Source organism: Chrysemys picta, chromosome 14 (genome assembly GCF_011386835.1).
Source record: "Chrysemys picta bellii isolate R12L10 chromosome 14, ASM1138683v2, whole genome shotgun sequence".
Taxonomy (NCBI): domain Eukaryota; kingdom Metazoa; phylum Chordata; order Testudines; family Emydidae; genus Chrysemys; species Chrysemys picta.
Genome location: NC_088804.1, coordinates 31892571 through 31910656, shown reverse-complemented (window position 1 = coordinate 31910656; position 18086 = coordinate 31892571). Strand labels below are relative to the sequence as shown.

General features: G+C 41.3%; 1 protein-coding gene across 3 annotated transcripts in view; it reads left to right on the top strand.

Moving 5' to 3' along the window:
* The window catches only part of ADAMTS18 (ADAM metallopeptidase with thrombospondin type 1 motif 18), a 104214-nt gene that overhangs the window by 38261 nt on the left and 47867 nt on the right, over window positions 1–18086 (top strand). For 2 of the 3 annotated variants that reach the window (XM_065567260.1, XM_065567259.1), the window contains exons 4-11: window positions 418–700; window positions 5798–5997; window positions 7035–7118; window positions 7980–8139; window positions 9158–9263; window positions 14348–14485; window positions 15847–16000; window positions 17089–17184. In XM_065567260.1, the coding sequence (XP_065423332.1) occupies window positions 418–700; window positions 5798–5997; window positions 7035–7118; window positions 7980–8139; window positions 9158–9263; window positions 14348–14485; window positions 15847–16000; window positions 17089–17184 (1221 nt within the window). Of the gene's footprint in view, window positions 1–417; window positions 705–5797; window positions 5998–7034; window positions 7119–7979; window positions 8140–9157; window positions 9264–14347; window positions 14486–15846; window positions 16001–17088; window positions 17185–18086 lie in introns of those variants that run through there. The other variant, XM_008170481.4, reaches the window with a different exon arrangement.

The window sequence follows — 18086 nt, the reverse complement described above, 5'->3', positions numbered from 1 at the left end:
GGGTACGTCTTCACTTACCGGAGGGTCCGGCGGCAGGCAATCGATGTTCTGGGATCGATTTATCACGTCTGGTTAAGACATGATAAATCGATCCCGGATCGATCCCGGAAGTGCTCGCCGTCGACGCCGGTACTCCAGCTCGCCGAGAGGAGTACGCGGCATCGACGGGGGAGCCTTCCTGCCGCGTCTGGACCCGCGGTAAGTTCGGACTAAGGTACTTCGAATTCAGCTACGTTATTAACGTAGCTGAATTTGCGTACCTTAGTCCGAAGTGGGGGCTTAGTGGGGACCAGGCCTAAGAGAATAGGATCAGCTACTTAGAAGGAACCTAGTGCTTACAAGTGGACATAAATATATTGTTGTCAAACTGTAAAATATAATGTTCGTTTTTTTTAATTTGCCCTTTTTTTTTTTTAGTCAGGTTTGATAAGAATGCAGGAGAACGAATTCCTTATATCTCCATTACCTCAGCACCTAGCACAGGAACACAACTACGCATCACCTGCTGGACATCACCCTCATGTATTATACAAACGGACAGCAGAGGAGAAAGTGCACCGGTACAAAGTAGATTCCAATTCCAATCACTTTTCCCCGGGTCATCACAGAAATCACACACACCACAAGTATCATGATCAGGCGAATGATTACCACCATGGAAGGTTTCAAAAGCAGCATTTTTGTGGACGTCGAAAGAAATGTATGTAAGGAAACTTTCTCTCTTTGTTTGAGATAGTAGTTCTTAGAGACTTGTAGGTGCTTCTTTTAGTGTGGTTTGCAACCACTGCTCTGATGGGGGCTGAGTATTTTAAATAATACTGTTAACAGAGGCAATGGCCAAAATAGAGGGCAGATACAAGGAGCTGGATCATGCATTTAAGTTTATGGCACTGTCCGTCACTATTATTACAACTCCACCACAAGTCAGAGAGTGACTTTCTTAGGAATGTGCTGCTCAACTTAGAAGATCCCTCGCTCTGGTTTTCTTGAGACTGATTTATCTTTTAATGGGCCATTCCTTTTTTTGCTGGTACTTTAACACCACCTCTTCTGTACAATTATTAGTGCCAACTCCCTGCTCTATTTTCTCTTCATCTGAGATATGTGATTAGTCTGGAAGATGGAGGAAGGGCAGTAGGAATCATTGATTTGGCAAAGGAGGGGGAATAGGTCTTTCACAATCCACCATTTGATAATGAAGTCATCAGCAATTGAGATGATTCAACCAGAACCTCCCAAGTAAATTGTTTAATAAAATTCTGGAGTCACCTCTTAAAAATGTATTGAAACTACATTATCCTACCAAGGTCCATTGTGAGGCCTTCATTAGGCCCTCAACTTGAAGAATATTTAGGAGCTCCTCAAGAATCCTATCGCTATACTTCTTATGTTCACTTGATTCTGTTTGAAAGCTGATCTGCCTCTGGTTTGAGTTTCAGAGCCCCACAATTGAAAACAATAACTGAAAGAGTTTCATCAGCTAAAATATGTCCTCCCCAATTCCTACTTGAGTTCGGGGACAACAAGAGGGTTCCTTTTTGAAAGGGAAAATCAAAAGGGTCTGGGGAATGGAAGGAGAGGTACACACAGAAGGGAAGAGAAGAAGAGAAAATGGGAGGAGAAAAGTAAGGGAGGAAGGAGTGAAAGTCTCTGAGCGTGTTCTGCAGGAAAATACTGATCTGGTTGAGAATTACCCTTTTAAAGATTGAGAAGTCTTTATATTTTCAATCACTTCATGTTTTTCTTCAATATTGCAGGTCTCTCTGCTACTTTCTTCCTCCGTCCTGCTAAATCTCCCCTAGTCTAAGAAGCCCCAGTACCTAATCCTTGTACAAACCATGGTCATCCTGTTTCAATCACCCCGTTTTTTTACTGCTATACAATGACTAATGTGAATTGCCGACAGCTTTACTTTAGAAAGTGAAGTGAAGAATATTTCATTAGCTCATGGTCTTCTCATTTTCCATGACCATCATGGCATTTTTTTTAAAGGTTGTTCACTGATTACAAAACCCATATGATATTGATGGCTTTGATAGAGAGAGTTCCAGGCTCTTCCACGTTGGCCATGTTATCTTATATGGTCCCTATTCTTGTAGTACCCTAGCACCTCACAATAGTCAATACATTTATCCTCACAGCACCCAGTTGAGGTAAGAAAGTGCTGTTCTCCTCATTTTACCAGCAGTGCAGAGGGTAGGTGATTGGTCTAAAGTCACAGAAGGTGTCTATAGCAGGGTAGGGAACTGAACCCAAGCCTCCCAGCCCCTATGCTAAAGTCCTAGTCGGTGGGCCTTTATCCCTTCACGTAAGGGACAGAAAGGACACACAACTCCCTGTACTTTCAAGGGACAACACAGCAGGAGTAATTTGGACTTGTGGCTAATGTTCTTGCAATTAAAGTTAACAGGATTTTGAAAGTAAAAATGGTACTTTACTGAATCTGTATCCAAACATGGTACTTAAAGAGGAAAGGTGGTGCTGTACGGGGGTTGGTTACACTTTGAAGGTACGTAGTTGCTTATATTGCTGAATAAGTTTCACTGGCCTTTCTCCTGTTTGTGAAAGCAGTGGTTTCTCTACTTTTTCATGTAGCTTGGATATAGCTACGGCTCCCTCCCATTTAGCAATATAGAAAGGGAAGGACGGCCATTGCTACTTGACATCTATTTGCGATCCCAGGTTGAGCACCCCTATGTTAAGTGCACAAAATTAAACTTTCAGTTATGTTGACATTTGTACTAGTGATTGAATTAAATTTAAGACTTTACAAGCACAATGACTTTAATAATGCTGCGTGCAGGAATAAGGCGAGTTACAGGAATCAGGAACAAGACCTTTATATAAATAACACCTGAAAACTATGTTAAAAGAACATTAAGGCTGCAAAGTCGAACACCCAGAAGTTAGGAAATGCTAGGACGATAGTTGATCAAACAGCCATAGTCCAGCCCCATTGTGCATACGCATTATGATGCAGTCTTTAATTATATGATCACTTGCTGTTTTTTCCATCAGACCCCTGCCTCATTCAGTGCACATGATGGACAGTGCTCACTTAATGAGAAGCTATTCAATATTTTGTTTTCTCCTCATTGTTCAATCCAGGGCCCCATGCCTTGTTCACTGTACACTATTCAAACCTTGCTCTGAAGACAGAATTACTAATTTTCTCATGGGTTTTCTATGGTGTTCATTGCTATAGTAGCAAAGTGCTTCACAAATATTAATTAATCCTCACAACAGCCTTATGAAACTGTCCCCATTTAGAAGATGGAGAGCTGAGGTTAAAAAATGTTCACTAATTTTGGTTATCCAAGGTGATGCGCCCATGGCCTGATTTTTCAGAGTACTTGGCACTGTATCAAGCTTTTTATATTCAAAGCGCAGCTTTCATTGACTTCAATAGGTGCTCAGCTCCATGGCCTCAAGATAGGCCTATGTAAAATGAGCAACACACAGTTAGTGACCACCTGTGAAAAGTTTGATGTAAGTGACTTTCCCAGTATCACACAGGAACTCTGTGGCAAAGCAGGGACAGGGGACTTCAGAGCAGGGACTGCAAGTCCACAGTTCTCCAGGGCAGCATTCAACAGCCTTAAACACAAGACCTTCTTTTCTCCTCCTGCCATCCCCTGCCTCATTCACTACAGATCTTCCAACTTCTGCAACAAATGAAGCGAGGGGTGCTACATACAACAGCCATCTTCATTATACATCCCCAGAACAGGTCCATCCAGGGCATTGAATGAGGCAGGGGTCCTGTGGAAAAAAATAGGATGTGATGATACAATTAAAGCCTGTAGCATAATACATATGCACAAGGGGGATGAATTAAGGTAGGGATTAGGGATTAGAGCTTAACCCTTCTAACTTTCTTTAGTATCTATGTTGAGCGTGCAGTTTGTAAGCATGAGAGGAGCCGGTCAGCCATCTTTCAGATATGTCATCACAGGCTAAATAGTTTGGAGCACAAGAGCTGAACAGATAACGTTCTGTAAATCATATTTGAGAAGAGCTGCTTCTTCTTAATAACTTTTAGTAGTAGTAAATCAGGTGCAAAGGGGAGGAGAGTCTCGGCAGTGTTGCTGATGAGAGCCACGTACAGTACAGGCAAATATAAAAGAGACTTTTTGTGAATCAAGTGCAAGCCACTTGTACTGCCTCCTAAACACGGAATTGCTCTACGTAGGAAATAAACTATGCATTTCGCTGGTAGGTGATGTATGTCTTTACATGCTTTCAAAAGAGGAAACTTCTCTACATTGTTAACAGGATAATAATTCTTGACTGATATTATAACTAAAACATCTTTCTTTCATTCATTCATTCGTGGTTTGAAATATAGTTCTGATTAAATGAATTCTCAGACGTAAAGCACTAGGGATATTGCATTGCTACAACTCATATCTGCTAAATACCAGCATATTGATGCCTCCATCTTGTTCACTTAGAATATTAAGGACCAGTCCAGCATTTATTACTATTATTTACTTTTTGTAATATCTGTAGTGCCTGGGAGCCCCAGTCATGGACCTGGACCCCATTGTGCTACTTGCTGTACACTACAAACACAGACCACAGAGACACTCCCTGCCCCCAAGAATTTACAGTCTAAGTAGCAACTAAACAAGTATAACTTTCCAAACACCACAAGCCCTGGGAGGCCATAGATCAAAGCTCCGTCTGAGCATAACTTCTTCAGCTTTGAGATGGCCAGCCTTAGAAGACTCTTAAATGAAACTGATTTTGGGATTGACAACTGATGCAAATAAGCTTCCCTACTTACCATCCTGTTTCCCTTGGATTCCTGGTGTCCCCGTGTGACCAAGAAGGAGGTAGATACCAACCTAGCTCTGTTGTTGGAGTAACTGTCAGACACAGTCATAGGCAGGGCTTCTAGACAAAGGTTGTTGTTACATTTTTTAATTACCTGGGGCTCCATCACTCATATCATGTTTCATCCCTTTTGCCATAAAGATTTGCAAGGACAACTGTTGTTAGCTAACTAGCATTTTCAAATAGTGACCAGTGGGCTGAATTCTGGTTGCCAGGGGCACATAGGCTTATGCGAGAAAATCCATAAGCAAGAAGAGTATGGAACAAAGATTTTCTGCCCTCATTCAGGCTTCCTCAAAACCCAGAGAGAGGGTTGACTCTTCAGTCCTTCCCTTCACAAATAGAAGGCATGGCAAGCTTTATTTCTCAAGAAGTATGGACCACATGTTTATGCACATGGCTTCTGATCCAGCAATGGTCATTATTTTTCACTCTCTGAATATCGTGCTCCAAGCAGGAGTAATCCATGTGGAGCTGTTGCCAGTCAAAATACAGGCACACAGGAACTCTGCTTTTGCAGCATATCTAGTTTCTGTACCTATTTGGAGGCTTTTATTAAGGGAAGCAGAATCTGGCCCCTACGCTATGTTTGCAGTCAATGCAGCAATGTGCAGGAAGGTGACAAAATGGTCAAATAGGATATAGCTATTCAGGCAGAAATACTAAGTATTTCCCCCTGCAGCACATGAAACTCATTTTACTAGATTATTTCTTTCCTCTGAATTGGCTTATTGTATTCAGTTTTTTTTTCTTAAAGAAGAATGAATCAGATCTTAATTAATAACGTATTAGAAGAACTCACCATCTTGCAGGCCATATTAATCAATACCTGGCTCTTGCACAATATTGTAAATTCATTTAGGGCTCTAGTCCCCAGGCGCTTTACTATCTAACCAAACTGCTCATAAAAATGACCCGTTTTGAACCCTTTCCAAAACTGTGTTCTGTTTCTCTTTAGACACACCTAAGCCACCCACCGAGGATACATACATCCTATCGGATGAATATGGAAGTTCAGCAAGGTTCAAAAGATCAGCTATTAAAACCCAGAAAAGTGGAAGTCTGAATGTTGAAACGCTTGTTGTGGCGGATAAAAAAATGTTGGAGAAGCATGGCAAGGACAATGTAACCACATATATCTTAACAGTTATGAACATGGTAAGAGCTGGTGTAACTGAAGTGCCATTGGTTTTGTACTCATCTACAGCTGTGGAAAACCTACAAGACAACCAGGAGCTGGGGCTTTAAGAAAAACACCCAACTTGGTGAGACTTGTGATAAAATCACAAAAGTTGGCAATACTAAAATCTCTGCTTGTTAAATCAATTTCTGCAAGTCCACATGTGCCAGCCTAGAAATCCCACCCTGGTTTTGTGGTGTGGGAGGAGTTGGGATTTATAATTATTCTGAATGTTTTTGTCAATTTTGCTAATGTAATTTCTTTTAGAATTAGTGGGGTTATATATTGCTCATCGCGTCTTTACTGGATAGCTTGTAGCTTTACAACCTGCTCTGAGTATAAGATAGTACATAGCAGATGGGGGCAGAGTGGAGACTTCTATCTCAAAGCATCACAGTTTCTCCCTGACTCCCCACTTCCGCTGGAAGGAGAAGTGAGAGTAAGTAACTTCATCCCTACTTCGGCTGATGAGAAGGTGGGGTGAAGCCAGAGCTCCCCATACTCCTCCCCCCCCACTTGTCTGCAGTGGGGAGTAAATAGGCAGGTAGCATGTCTTGAGTCACAATCTAAGCAGGGCCGAGCAGGGTGGTCAAGGGGACTCTACTCCCACTTAGTTCCCTGCACGGCTGTCCTAGTGAGCAGAGTGGGTCGGTCAGCTCTCTTCTGCCCCGTCACAAAAGCTTTGCTTCATTTCCCCTCTTTCCTGCTGCTGGAAAGAGGAGTTATTTGTGTGGGCAGACACAAGAGGATTACCTGCTGTGGCTTTGATCCTGCAGAACTAGGGCCTGATCCAAATCCCATTGAAGGCAATGGGAATTTTTCAATTAATTTCAGGGGGCTTTTTGTCGAACCCTTCGTGCACATTTCTGTTAGATCGAGGTGGGGCTAATCCTGCAATGTGCTGAGTTCCTCTTGACTGTCATTGAAAGTTGGGTCATGATAACTCATTAATTATCTTTAGTCTATTTTATTATAGATGTGTTTATTTATTACCCTCTCCTACATATTCATGCAGGTTTCTAGTCTTTTTAAAGATGGAACAATTGGAAGCGACATAAACATCATTGTTGTGAGCCTTCTTCTTTTGGAACAAGAGCCTGTAAGTGGTTTCATTATTCTTTTGTAGCAGGGTGTATCTGATATTGTTCACAGGGAATATATGGACAAGCCCATGCTATGCAAAGAAAATTCAACTGAGGGCTTGTCATGACATTATAAACCACAAGATTCAAGGGTGAGATTTTATGACATCACCAGAACCCTTGATGTTACATTTTCCATATTTCACTGCTCCTAGGTTTTTTTAATAATAGAACCAGGAGTTTAATTAACTCCCCCTTTACCCTTCAGTGTTTCTGACTATTACTATGGAATCCCCAAGTATTTTATAAGGGCTGTTGCCTTCAGTAGTTCTTCATCTAGGACATATTTTTATCAAGAAAACCAAATCAAGAGAACCAAAGACACTTGTACCTCATGCATGTTACCCAGTGAAAACCAAAATGGGCACAAATTCACAAGTGAAATAATTTCCAACAGGGGAAGCCAAGCCTTGAAATCATTCACATTGCAATTAAAGTTTAAAAGAGTTTATGAATCATCTCTTGCCATTGAAATACTGTGTGGGATTTTCAAAGACACGGTTAGGTGTCCAACTCCTACTGAAAGTCTTTGGGAATTGGGCACCTAATCTCCATCCGTGCCTTAGAAAATATCCCTGGGCCTGAGTTTCTTCAGCTTCATTTTCTAATTATGATTGATTGACTGACTTGAAATAGTCATTTCAGGCAGGTGTGTCCAATACATAGTGACATAGGAAATGGAGAGATGACATTTCTTCACATCTGGTCATATAACCAAAGTAATTCCCCTTCCCCCGACCCCAGTTCTTCTTTCTTCAATCACCTTCCTCAGCTGCCGGTAGAAGCATCTTATTTCTGTGTCTATGAAATATCTGTAGGGTGGATTAATGATCAACCATCATGCGGACCAGTCATTAAATAGCTTTTGTCAGTGGCAATCTGCTCTGGTTGGAAAGAATGGAAAGCGTCACGACCATGCCATCTTGCTTACAGGATTTGATATCTGCTCTTGGAAAAATGAACCCTGTGACACTTTAGGTATGGTAAGAAAATATGCTCTGCAAAACCGATGAATGTCAATTGACAGCATCTTGATTAATAAAAAAAAGAAAATCCCAGTATTGTGGCTAATGAGAATGTTTGAAGATGTGGTAAAGGAATAGTCAAGGTGGAAAGTAAGATGTTAATGAGAGGAAGGATGGTCCAGCCATTAGGGAACTAGCCTAGGACTTGGGAGAATCACATTCAGATCCCTGCCCTGCCACAGACTTCGTGTGTGACCTTGAGTGTGTCTTCTAGTCTCACTGTGCCCAAGTTCCCCACCTCTAAAATGGGGAGAATTCCCACTTTACAGATAGGAAACTTGGGCACAGAGAGGCTAAATGCACTTCCCTATTTCACAGAGGTGCTAGGAGAATAAACCCATTAAAGACTGTGAAATGCTTTGAGATCTACTGAAAAGCTCTATATAAGAGTGTTTTAAAAACTTTAAACAAATAAAAATAAAAATAATCAAATTGCCAGTCTTTGGGCCACAGCCAGAGAGACCTTCAGAAGATATTTTTTAGGATCTCCATTGCATTCGGGGAATTTTCTCCATCACTGATCTCATTTTGCATTTCAAAAATACATCTGGGCCACATGGACCTTCTTTGTTCTCCCTTCAGAAAGGGAGTGACCTTCAGAAAGGAGCTGTCCCCTTTTAAATGGCTTTCTCAGCTGACGTCAAGTCACCTGTGCTAAAAATGAGCCTGGGTTAAAACTTGTGTAGGCCAGCACCTGCGGATTGAATTCCTTCTGGATTGGGCCCAGTGTGTGCATATGGAGATGTGTGTATAGGCACATGTGTGCACTTCTCTATACACAACTCCCTTTTTTTTTGTTAAATGTAGCTCTGCCTACAATTCCTGTTGCTCCAAAATGACCATGGATGGAACTTTCCCCACACACCAAAATAAGCATGTACTCACGAAAGCATGTAGTATCCATCACAAGGAGATGTATGTATCTTACAGTATTTGAAATAACATCTCTTCTGCCTTTCCCCCTCCCCCAGGCTTTGCCCCTATTAGTGGCATGTGCAGTAAATACCGTAGCTGTACCATCAATGAAGATACAGGTCTTGGCTTGGCTTTTACTATTGCCCATGAATCCGGACACAAGTAAGCTATTTTTCTCGTGAGTCCTTCCCCCTATATATATTATAGATAAATAAGTTTATATATATTATAGATGAATCTTTTCCTCCTGTATCTATATTATAGATAAACATATCAATGAATGGAAATTGAATGTCTGCTGCGATTATGAAAAAGCTGATACCCCACTGAAAAATTCTGTAGATCATTTACAGAGAGGGGTCGTGTGGCTAGAACAGGGGACTGGTGGAACTCCTGGATTCTATTCCCATTTTATATGTGTATCCTGTTAGAATACAATAGATGTGTCATATTTTGTAAGCACCATAAGTCTAAATCATGATCATCCACTCAGCTGCCGTGAGTTGAGGAGACCCTACTGTGGCATATCTTGCCTGCGGAACACAAAAAGGGGGATCAATGCCACTTCCATGTCACTGTAGGATTCTATGGAATCTCCTCTACTGAGTAAGAATTAGGGCTCCCTGGGATGTGAGGGGAGTATCCTGGAGTGGTAAGTGGAGGAACTGATGCCCATGATGCTGTTCTTCCTTCTTGTTGTGGCTATTTTAGTTGATAGCTGTGCCAAAGTGAATCTTGCCTGAAGTACCTGAAGTAACTGTATGGCATGAGTATACTCCCCCAGGGAGGGAGATCTTGTCCCAGTGGAGAATTGACTGCCTGGGTCTTGCCAGAGAAGGAAGGGACACAGCAGATAACAGTGCGGAGGAACAGCCCCTTTGTGTGTGATTGGATCATCTCTGTCCCAGCAGATCCTGGGATTCATAGGGTTTAGAAGCCATTTCCCTACCATCCTCCTTTGCCTCTTACTCCTCCCCATTTAGGGGATGATTTGGTGGAAGGTAGTCTTTATAGAGGTTCCCAGGCCACTTGTCACCTTCTTGCATGTATTTCCACTGGACTTTGATTTCTATAGTAGTAATTCTTCCCATTTTTCTAAGATCTGTTGATCTTCTGCCACTAACATTAGGTGCCTGCCATTGATCTTCTATTCTCTTAGATGTTGACATAGAGCATCTATTCAGAACTTTTCCTTTGTCAATGACAGTGCTACTGGATTCTGCTGTTCACTTGTTACATGAATCCCTCTGATTCTGCATGACTGAACTGGGGCTATTCAGTTTTCATTGTATAAATATACTCTACAGCATACACTATGACCTAATGTCTACATGAGCGGCCCTTTCACAGGTTTCTGTACATCTAAAGGGAAACAAGGAATTAGGGAATAATCCGTCTCTTATGGAAGTCAGTGGGAGTTTTGCCAGTGATTTCAATGGGACCAAATAAGTAAACTATATAGGGCCTGATTCTTCTCACTTACATCAGCACAACTCTATTGACTTCAGTAGAGTTCCTCCTGATAGTCACAAATGTGAGAGGAGAATTAGGCCCATGGCTGCTGTTCTAGAATTATTCTTCTCATATCTTACTTCTCTTTCCTTCTTGTTTGTTTTCTTTGTTCTCTTTTAAATAATATATTTGTAGCTGTTAAGTTTTGCTCATCATCTCTACTGCTTTTCTAATCCTTATATTCTTTGGCTTCTCTTTGATTTACTTCTGTATTGCTGCATCCTGACAGGAAGGATGTCTTTCCAAACTAAATAAATATAGCATCCTGGAAAGACTGCCATCTTTACTTTGCAATAACAGGTAGAAAATTTCCCTGCTGTCATTCATCCAAGCTTGTGTTCCTGAAAGAGCTTTGTATGGGAAAAGCGGAATTTGGCAGCAATGGTGCCTGGAAGCAGACCATCCTTAGAAGTATTGCCTGATGATCTTATTAACAATCAGGTGGCAATACTAGGTGGGAAAGTGCATTTGAAACAAATACAAGATTTCATCATATAAATGCAATATTAGGCAATATTAAATTAAATATTAATATTACTTCCTTCTGAAAATCAATGTTACTACTAATGTAATCGCCATTTAATTAACAGCTCCAAGTACACTCTAAAGATTTGCATTTGTGAAATGGTGATTCACAGGTATGAAAAATATCCATAAATGAAAAAGTGTATCTAGTTTAGTTTTACTTTTGGGGCTCATGGGCATGCATTGCACATAACTTGCAAAGCTGTGCATCACAGGAATGAGTGGCCTATATCACTCTGTGAAATGGGGCTGAATGAGATTATGTAAGAACAGAATGTGATCCTTTACATATGATTGACCAATGCAATGGAATTTCCCTACCCTGTACAGGGAGAATACGCCTGTAGCGGGATTCATCAACTTTAGGGCAGGTTTGTACTGCTAGAGAAGTGCAAAGCACAAATATAGCTGAGGATCTGGCCCTGTAATTCCCAGTTTATAATGGTTTTAAGCAAGAATCTTCATTTATTTTAACATAAGTTTTATATGCAAATTTCCATTATTCAAGACTACTGAAAGCAAAAAAAAGAAAACAATACCCCGTGAGAACATCTGTAGGTTCTGGTCATTTCAAATATTGCTCTCATGACAGACCAGTACGCGTTCATAGGAGTCAGCACAGTTCCTTATTTATTCAGTGTCTTTTCAAGTCACTTATTATCTGACCCACCCCTCTCCCCCGATCTCGGTCCCATTGAAATCAGGGGAAAGTACTGACCCAGATCTAGGTCTGAACTTCATTTTTGCTCCTCTCTCCACAGTGAACCTCCAGACTTGGGGAAAGTTCAAACCTCTGTCCAAAACCTGCTGCTTTTCTAATCCCTAATGATCCTCACTATAAATATTGAATTCATTAAAGCACACAGTGTGTATCTGATAAACTGGTGTGATTGTTCTGAAGTTGTTGAGGTTTATTCTGAAAATACTAAACTAAGGATTTCTTACTATGTGTATTATATACTCGGTAGATCACACTGGCTCCTCGAGAATGGCTATTATTGTTATACATTTTTATGGTCTTCTTTAAATAGTTTATGTTTTTACCTGAGCGTTTAATAGCTCTTTGGGGAGTCTATGGTCTATTGTGTCATTGAGCATTAAATCTGTGGATTCTTTGGCTGCAAAGCAAGTGAACTAAATTTTTATTCCACTAACTATTAATAAAATATTTACTCAACTGGGATTTTTTTGTCCATTTGCTGAGTGAACAATATTTCTCAGCAAGGCCAGATCTTCAGCGGGTGGAAGCAGTATGGTGGGCCTGCACTGATTTACAGCAGCTGAGCATCTATTCCTCCCTCCTCCCTCCCCTGCACAGACACACAACCGCCAATGCACTAACTGAAGCAGGAGACCATGAAATTTCTATTCAAAACACAGTGAAATTCTCAGATGTACAGTATATAAAATAAATATAAAGCAGAGAAATAGAAAGATCTGAAACTGTTAACTTTTGTGTAGCCACAAATTCCACATTTAGCATTTTAATGGATGTTTTATCATTATTTATATGGGGGTAGTACCTACCCTATTCAAATCAGGACACTGTTGTCTAGACATCTGGCAGAACATCTAGTAAGAGACACTCCCTTCACCAAAGAGGTACAGTCTAAACAGACAAGATGTACTACGGGAAGAATGGGAAAGCAGGACAATGAAAGGAGAAGTGAATCGCCCAAGGTCCCAGATTGTGTCAGTGGCAGAGGCACCCTAAGCCAGGGCTCTGACTCAGATTTGAGCCTAAGCCTCCCTTCCATCCATGCACAAATCAGTCTGACTCAGGTTAGCAAGCACTCCAGGCATGGGTGCTAGGACCCTGCTGGGGGGGTGAGTCAGAGCCCAAGTTCTACTGTGACTCCGGTCCAAGTCGTGTCATTTTGAAGTATGGATGCATTAGCACAGCCATGAGACCTGAATCCAGCAATTGTAAGCCAAGTTTACAATGTAGTGTGCACGTGCAAGCAAGTTCCCAGACCCGAGTTTACAATGTAATGTACATGTACCTAAATAGAACAGGTCTCCTGACCCCCAGTCCAGTGCTCTATCCACTAGACACACTGCCTCTGTTGCATGCTGGTTCATATTTGACTGTAGTTGAATATGTTTGGTTAACCCCTCAAATTAGAGTGGCAGGATGAAGGTTCTCTATAAATAGACTGTGAAGATTCACAATCTTGTAAGCTGAAAAGAGACATATGGGGTGAAATTCTGGCCCCAGTTAGTGGGAGTTTTGCTACTGAATTCAGTGGGGCCAGTACTGCACCCATGGATTTGTGTTGCAGATTTAACATGTCCACTTGTGAATGAGAGTTCGATTCGCCACTAGCATAACTCAGTCCACATCAGTTGTGTTGCATTTGTTTAGCAATTGCAGCAGGTTCTGCGGTGTGAGGAAAAAAATAATCTCCTCTGAGTAGAGCAGGGGTCGGCAACGTTTGGCACGCGGCTCGCCAGGGTAAGCACCCTGGCGGGCCGGGCCAGTTTATTTACCTGCTGATGCGGCAGGTTCGGCCGATCGCGGCCCCCACTGGCTGCGGTTCGCCGTCCCGGGCCAATGGGGGTGGCGGGAAGCCGCGGCCAGCACATCCCTCGCCCGCGCCACTTCCCGCCGCCCCCATTGGCCCGGGACGGCGAACCGCGGTGAGTGGGGGCCGCGATCGGCCGAACCTGCCGCGTCAGCAGGTAAATAAACTGGCCCGGCCCGCCAGGGTGCTTACCCTGGCGAGCCGCGTGCCAAACGTTGCCGACCCCTGGAGTAGAGGAATGAGCCCACCACCTTATTTCGCATGGGCCACCAAACAGCTGGTAGATGATAATTGTTTCATTAGCAAACTGATGTGCAGGAAAGAGAGCTTTATTAAGCAGGCTGAGACACTGATGTTACATGATGGTGTTCTGGTGTTTGTGTACTGGCAGCCTGGGGGTTTGATTTATGTTCCTGAACCCCTGATGCCTCGCCAAACTAGATTTCCCCTGAAACTCACCCTTCTTTGTCCAGTTCCATGTATTGTACTCCAAGAATAAATTTCAATCTCTATTAACCTGGGCTTGACTAGTGACCATTGGTTGTGTTCATTTATTTCTGACTTGTGGATTTTGTTGACAGAATTACTGCTATAAAATAACAGCGTTTCTTTCCCCCTAAAAGCTGTCTCTTGTTTCTGGCATTTTGTTTCGGGTGCCCCTCTCATTTGTGGTTCTCTTTCTAGCTTTGGCATGATTCACGATGGAGAAGGAAATCCCTGTAGAAAAGCCGAAGGTAACATTATGTCTCCCACGCTTACAGGAAACAATGGGGTGTTTTCCTGGTCCGTATGCAGCAGGCAGTATCTCAATAAATTCCTCAGGTAGGTCAGATATAAGTCAGGAGCTTCCAGAGGAGGGTGGCAACTCTGAGAATTGGCTTTCTCATGTAAATACTCATGATTAGAAATTAAAATTTTACTTTGGTTTTGTATTGGCCTTTTTCACAGAGATGAAATCCAAACCAATGTACTAGATGAGCCCACAAACTTTGGTTTGTGTGGGACATAAGTGGTACTGTAGGCCTTTGTGCTGGCTCTCTTCATAGGAATGAATTTCATCCTCCGTGAATATGCTGTAATATTCACTTGCATTTCGTTCTTTCCCCAAACGTTCTTGTCAAGCAGGTTTATTAGAATATTAGTGAAAAGTGAATATAAAAGGGGTGCTGACAGGGGAAATGAATGAATATTTGTGGATTTTTTCCCGACCTAGTCATATCTGATTGTCATGCCTTCAATAAGCATATTTTACAGAGCTGCTGAAAAAAAAGGTATTCCATTATTTTCCTAGCACATTGGTACAAACCATGTATGCTGATAAAGGAGCAGCATTTAGTTTTAGCATTTACGATCAGCAGAATTGCAATCTCTGCAACGTAAGTTTTTGCTTTTATTACATGAACCCCACAATGGCATAATATGCATACATTGCCATGAAATATAGGAGTGGACACTTAGATACCAAATTGGTTTACCTGACTAGGGGAAAGGAAAGATGACAGAATTTGGGGTGATTTTCTCTGCCACAGTGAGTAATATTGCTATAGGAAAATTATTAATCCAAGTTGGGGCATTCAAGCATTTCGTATGGCCCAACAAACGCATAGTTGGAAGGCAAATTGTAGGTAGATTGAACTTCCATACTCATGGAACCACAAGCACTAAGGAGGAAGAATGATGGATAATAATATGCAATTTTGGCTTTAACATGTGCACAATCAGCCAAAAACACACAATGCTGATTGGTCTCTCAACTAAAACTCTGTGGCCTTTTTGTATGGCCTTTCACATGAAGAAAATGCAGAAATGAGACACTGCACATGTGGGTTCTGCATCAGATCCTGTGTTGCACTTCTGGAAAGCGTAGTCTAGGGAGATCTTCTTGCTCTTGGTTATCCTCACATAAGGAAGGGAGAATAGGAAATTGACACCATTTATATCTAATATTACCATAATCCTAAAGCCTGGGAATTCCTGCTTCCTAAAACTTTGCAGGTCAGGCTACCAACAAGAAGTCAACATCTCTTGGCTTCTGCAGCAAGTATTCTCATTCAGTGCATGCCTACAATGCTCGTGAAAGGTACTGTATGCAATAGCATGTTTTTGGTGTTCTGTAGCAAATAAAAGTCTTTTTGATTAAAAAGCTCAACATCATGATTAATAAATATACGTTCTCATTATAGTACAGCTCAAGCCGCTTGCCTGATTGATGAACCTAAACAAACAGGACAATATAAATACCCTGATAAACTGCCAGGGCAGATCTATGATGCGGATACCCAGTGCAAATGGCAATTTGGAATGAAAGCAAAACTATGCAACCTCAGTTTTGTGAAGGTACCTGTTAATATCTTTTTGACAAAGTTAGAACTGACATTAGAAGACTGTAATGTCCTATAACTGAGTGCGAGTACAATGAGCAACAAGGTCTGGATTATTTCTAAACCTGAAATTGCTTGGCATGCTTGTCATATGCTCTGAAGGCTCTAGCCTGTTAGGGAGTTTCATAACCCCAGAGGGAGCTTCAGAAGGGACTGTGCCTCTGAGATGCAAAATCTTTCCAGGATCCACAAAAAGCCCAGGCTGAATGCACAAGCTTCACCATTCATTAGGATGCTACAGCATGCTCTTTTCTCCAGTGACCAGGGTGGTGTGGCTACAACTCAGGGGAAACTAAGTGCTCCAATTGTGTCACTTGTACAGAGGGTGCAAGGAAGGGAAGATTGTATATGTTCCTTCAGTCCTTATGCATTTGCAAAAAGGCCTGGCACAATATAGCTCCTCTTGAGAAGATTATTTCAGAGTAATAAAAATGCAGCTTTCCATCCTTAGCTTTTTGATGTAGGATGTAGTCATATTAACCCATTATTTATGTAGGTGGCTGTTCTGGCCCCTTCGATTTCTTTAAGAAAGGTGTTCTGTTAAAATCACAATATGGTCATTCTGACGATGTGTTGTCATTATTAATTATTAGTATTATTCTTATGGCTATGCTGCAACATTTGGGATTATTTTATGTTAACCAGCATTTTGCCAGGTGACAACAATTTTTTTAAACACAGTCTTTCCAAACATTTCATGTGTGTTTCAAGAAAATTGTTTCCCTCCACATTTTTAGAAGGCCTGTAGAGTTGTTCTTGTTCTGCCCTTAGAGTTTTAATAGCTAGTGGTTCTTTTATAGTCTCACCTTGAAAAGACAAGAAAATAATCAGAGAACCAAACTTGAAAATGTTCTAGAAATATGAAGTCAGTAGACCAGCATGTATCATTATGCTATAAAATGTAGAACTAGTTCTTCTTTGTTCAGAAATGGGTCTAATTCATAGGGCTTTTGTGATCGCAAAGGAATGCTTTGATGAAGTGTCACTCATGAAATACTTCTAGACATCAGCATACAATGGGGGAATTCTCTGATTTTTTTCTAGGATATATGCAAATCACTCTGGTGTCATAAAGTGGGTCATAGATGTGAGACAAAGTTCATGCCAGCAGCGGAAGGGACAGCTTGTGGCTTAAGTATGGTAAGTTATTTAATTAGTGGAGCTATAGTATTCTAACTTGTATTAGAATACAGTGGACCAAGGGCCTGATCCAACTCTCATTTAAGTCATTGAAAAAAATAGAATGCTTTTAATAGGAGTTAGAGCAAGGCTGCAAATTCATTCCTGGCAGAAGCAGATATATTTTACTGTAGCTGCTTCTGCCAGGAATGAATTTGGCCCATAATCTATAGATGTATTATCTTTATTGATCAGCCTATTGGAAGGAGTCTGAGGATATGTTCATTTGCTTTATCATGACACTGTAATTGCAAGTATGAGAGATAATAATAATCGTTGCTATTGGTGCGTGTGATTCAATAATTACTGATATTTTATTTTACTGTAACATGTAATTTGTATTAGATATTGTAATTTTCAAGAGCCTGATTTGTTTCCTTGCTGTATTTGAGTATTTTTCTTCATTTCCCCCTTTCTCTTATTGCAATAACAGTAAATTAATAGCTAGAGGGGAAAATGGCCTCTAATTTTTATATGCCCAACTCTGAATGTCTGGGGCTGATTTAGAGGTGCTAGGCACCAACAGCAGCTGTTAACATCAGCTGGAGTTTTTGGTACTCATCACTTCTGAAAATCAGACAGAGTATCTGAAGTTGGCCATCCAAAATTGAAGCACCCAAAATTAGAGACCACTTTTTAAAATTTGGTCCTCAGTCATTTCGACATAGGCAGAGACTCAAAGCTAGACAAGTGCTAGAGTTTTTCTTTTTACCTGTCATCTTATTTATCTTGTTACTACCCAGGGCCCCAGTCCTGCTAATACTTCTGTGAGCCATCCCATTGAATTCATATAGAGTTAAATGGATGCTTAAGTGATGGCAGGATTGGCACCTGGGTCTTTTCTTCTCAGCAGCCTACTAGGT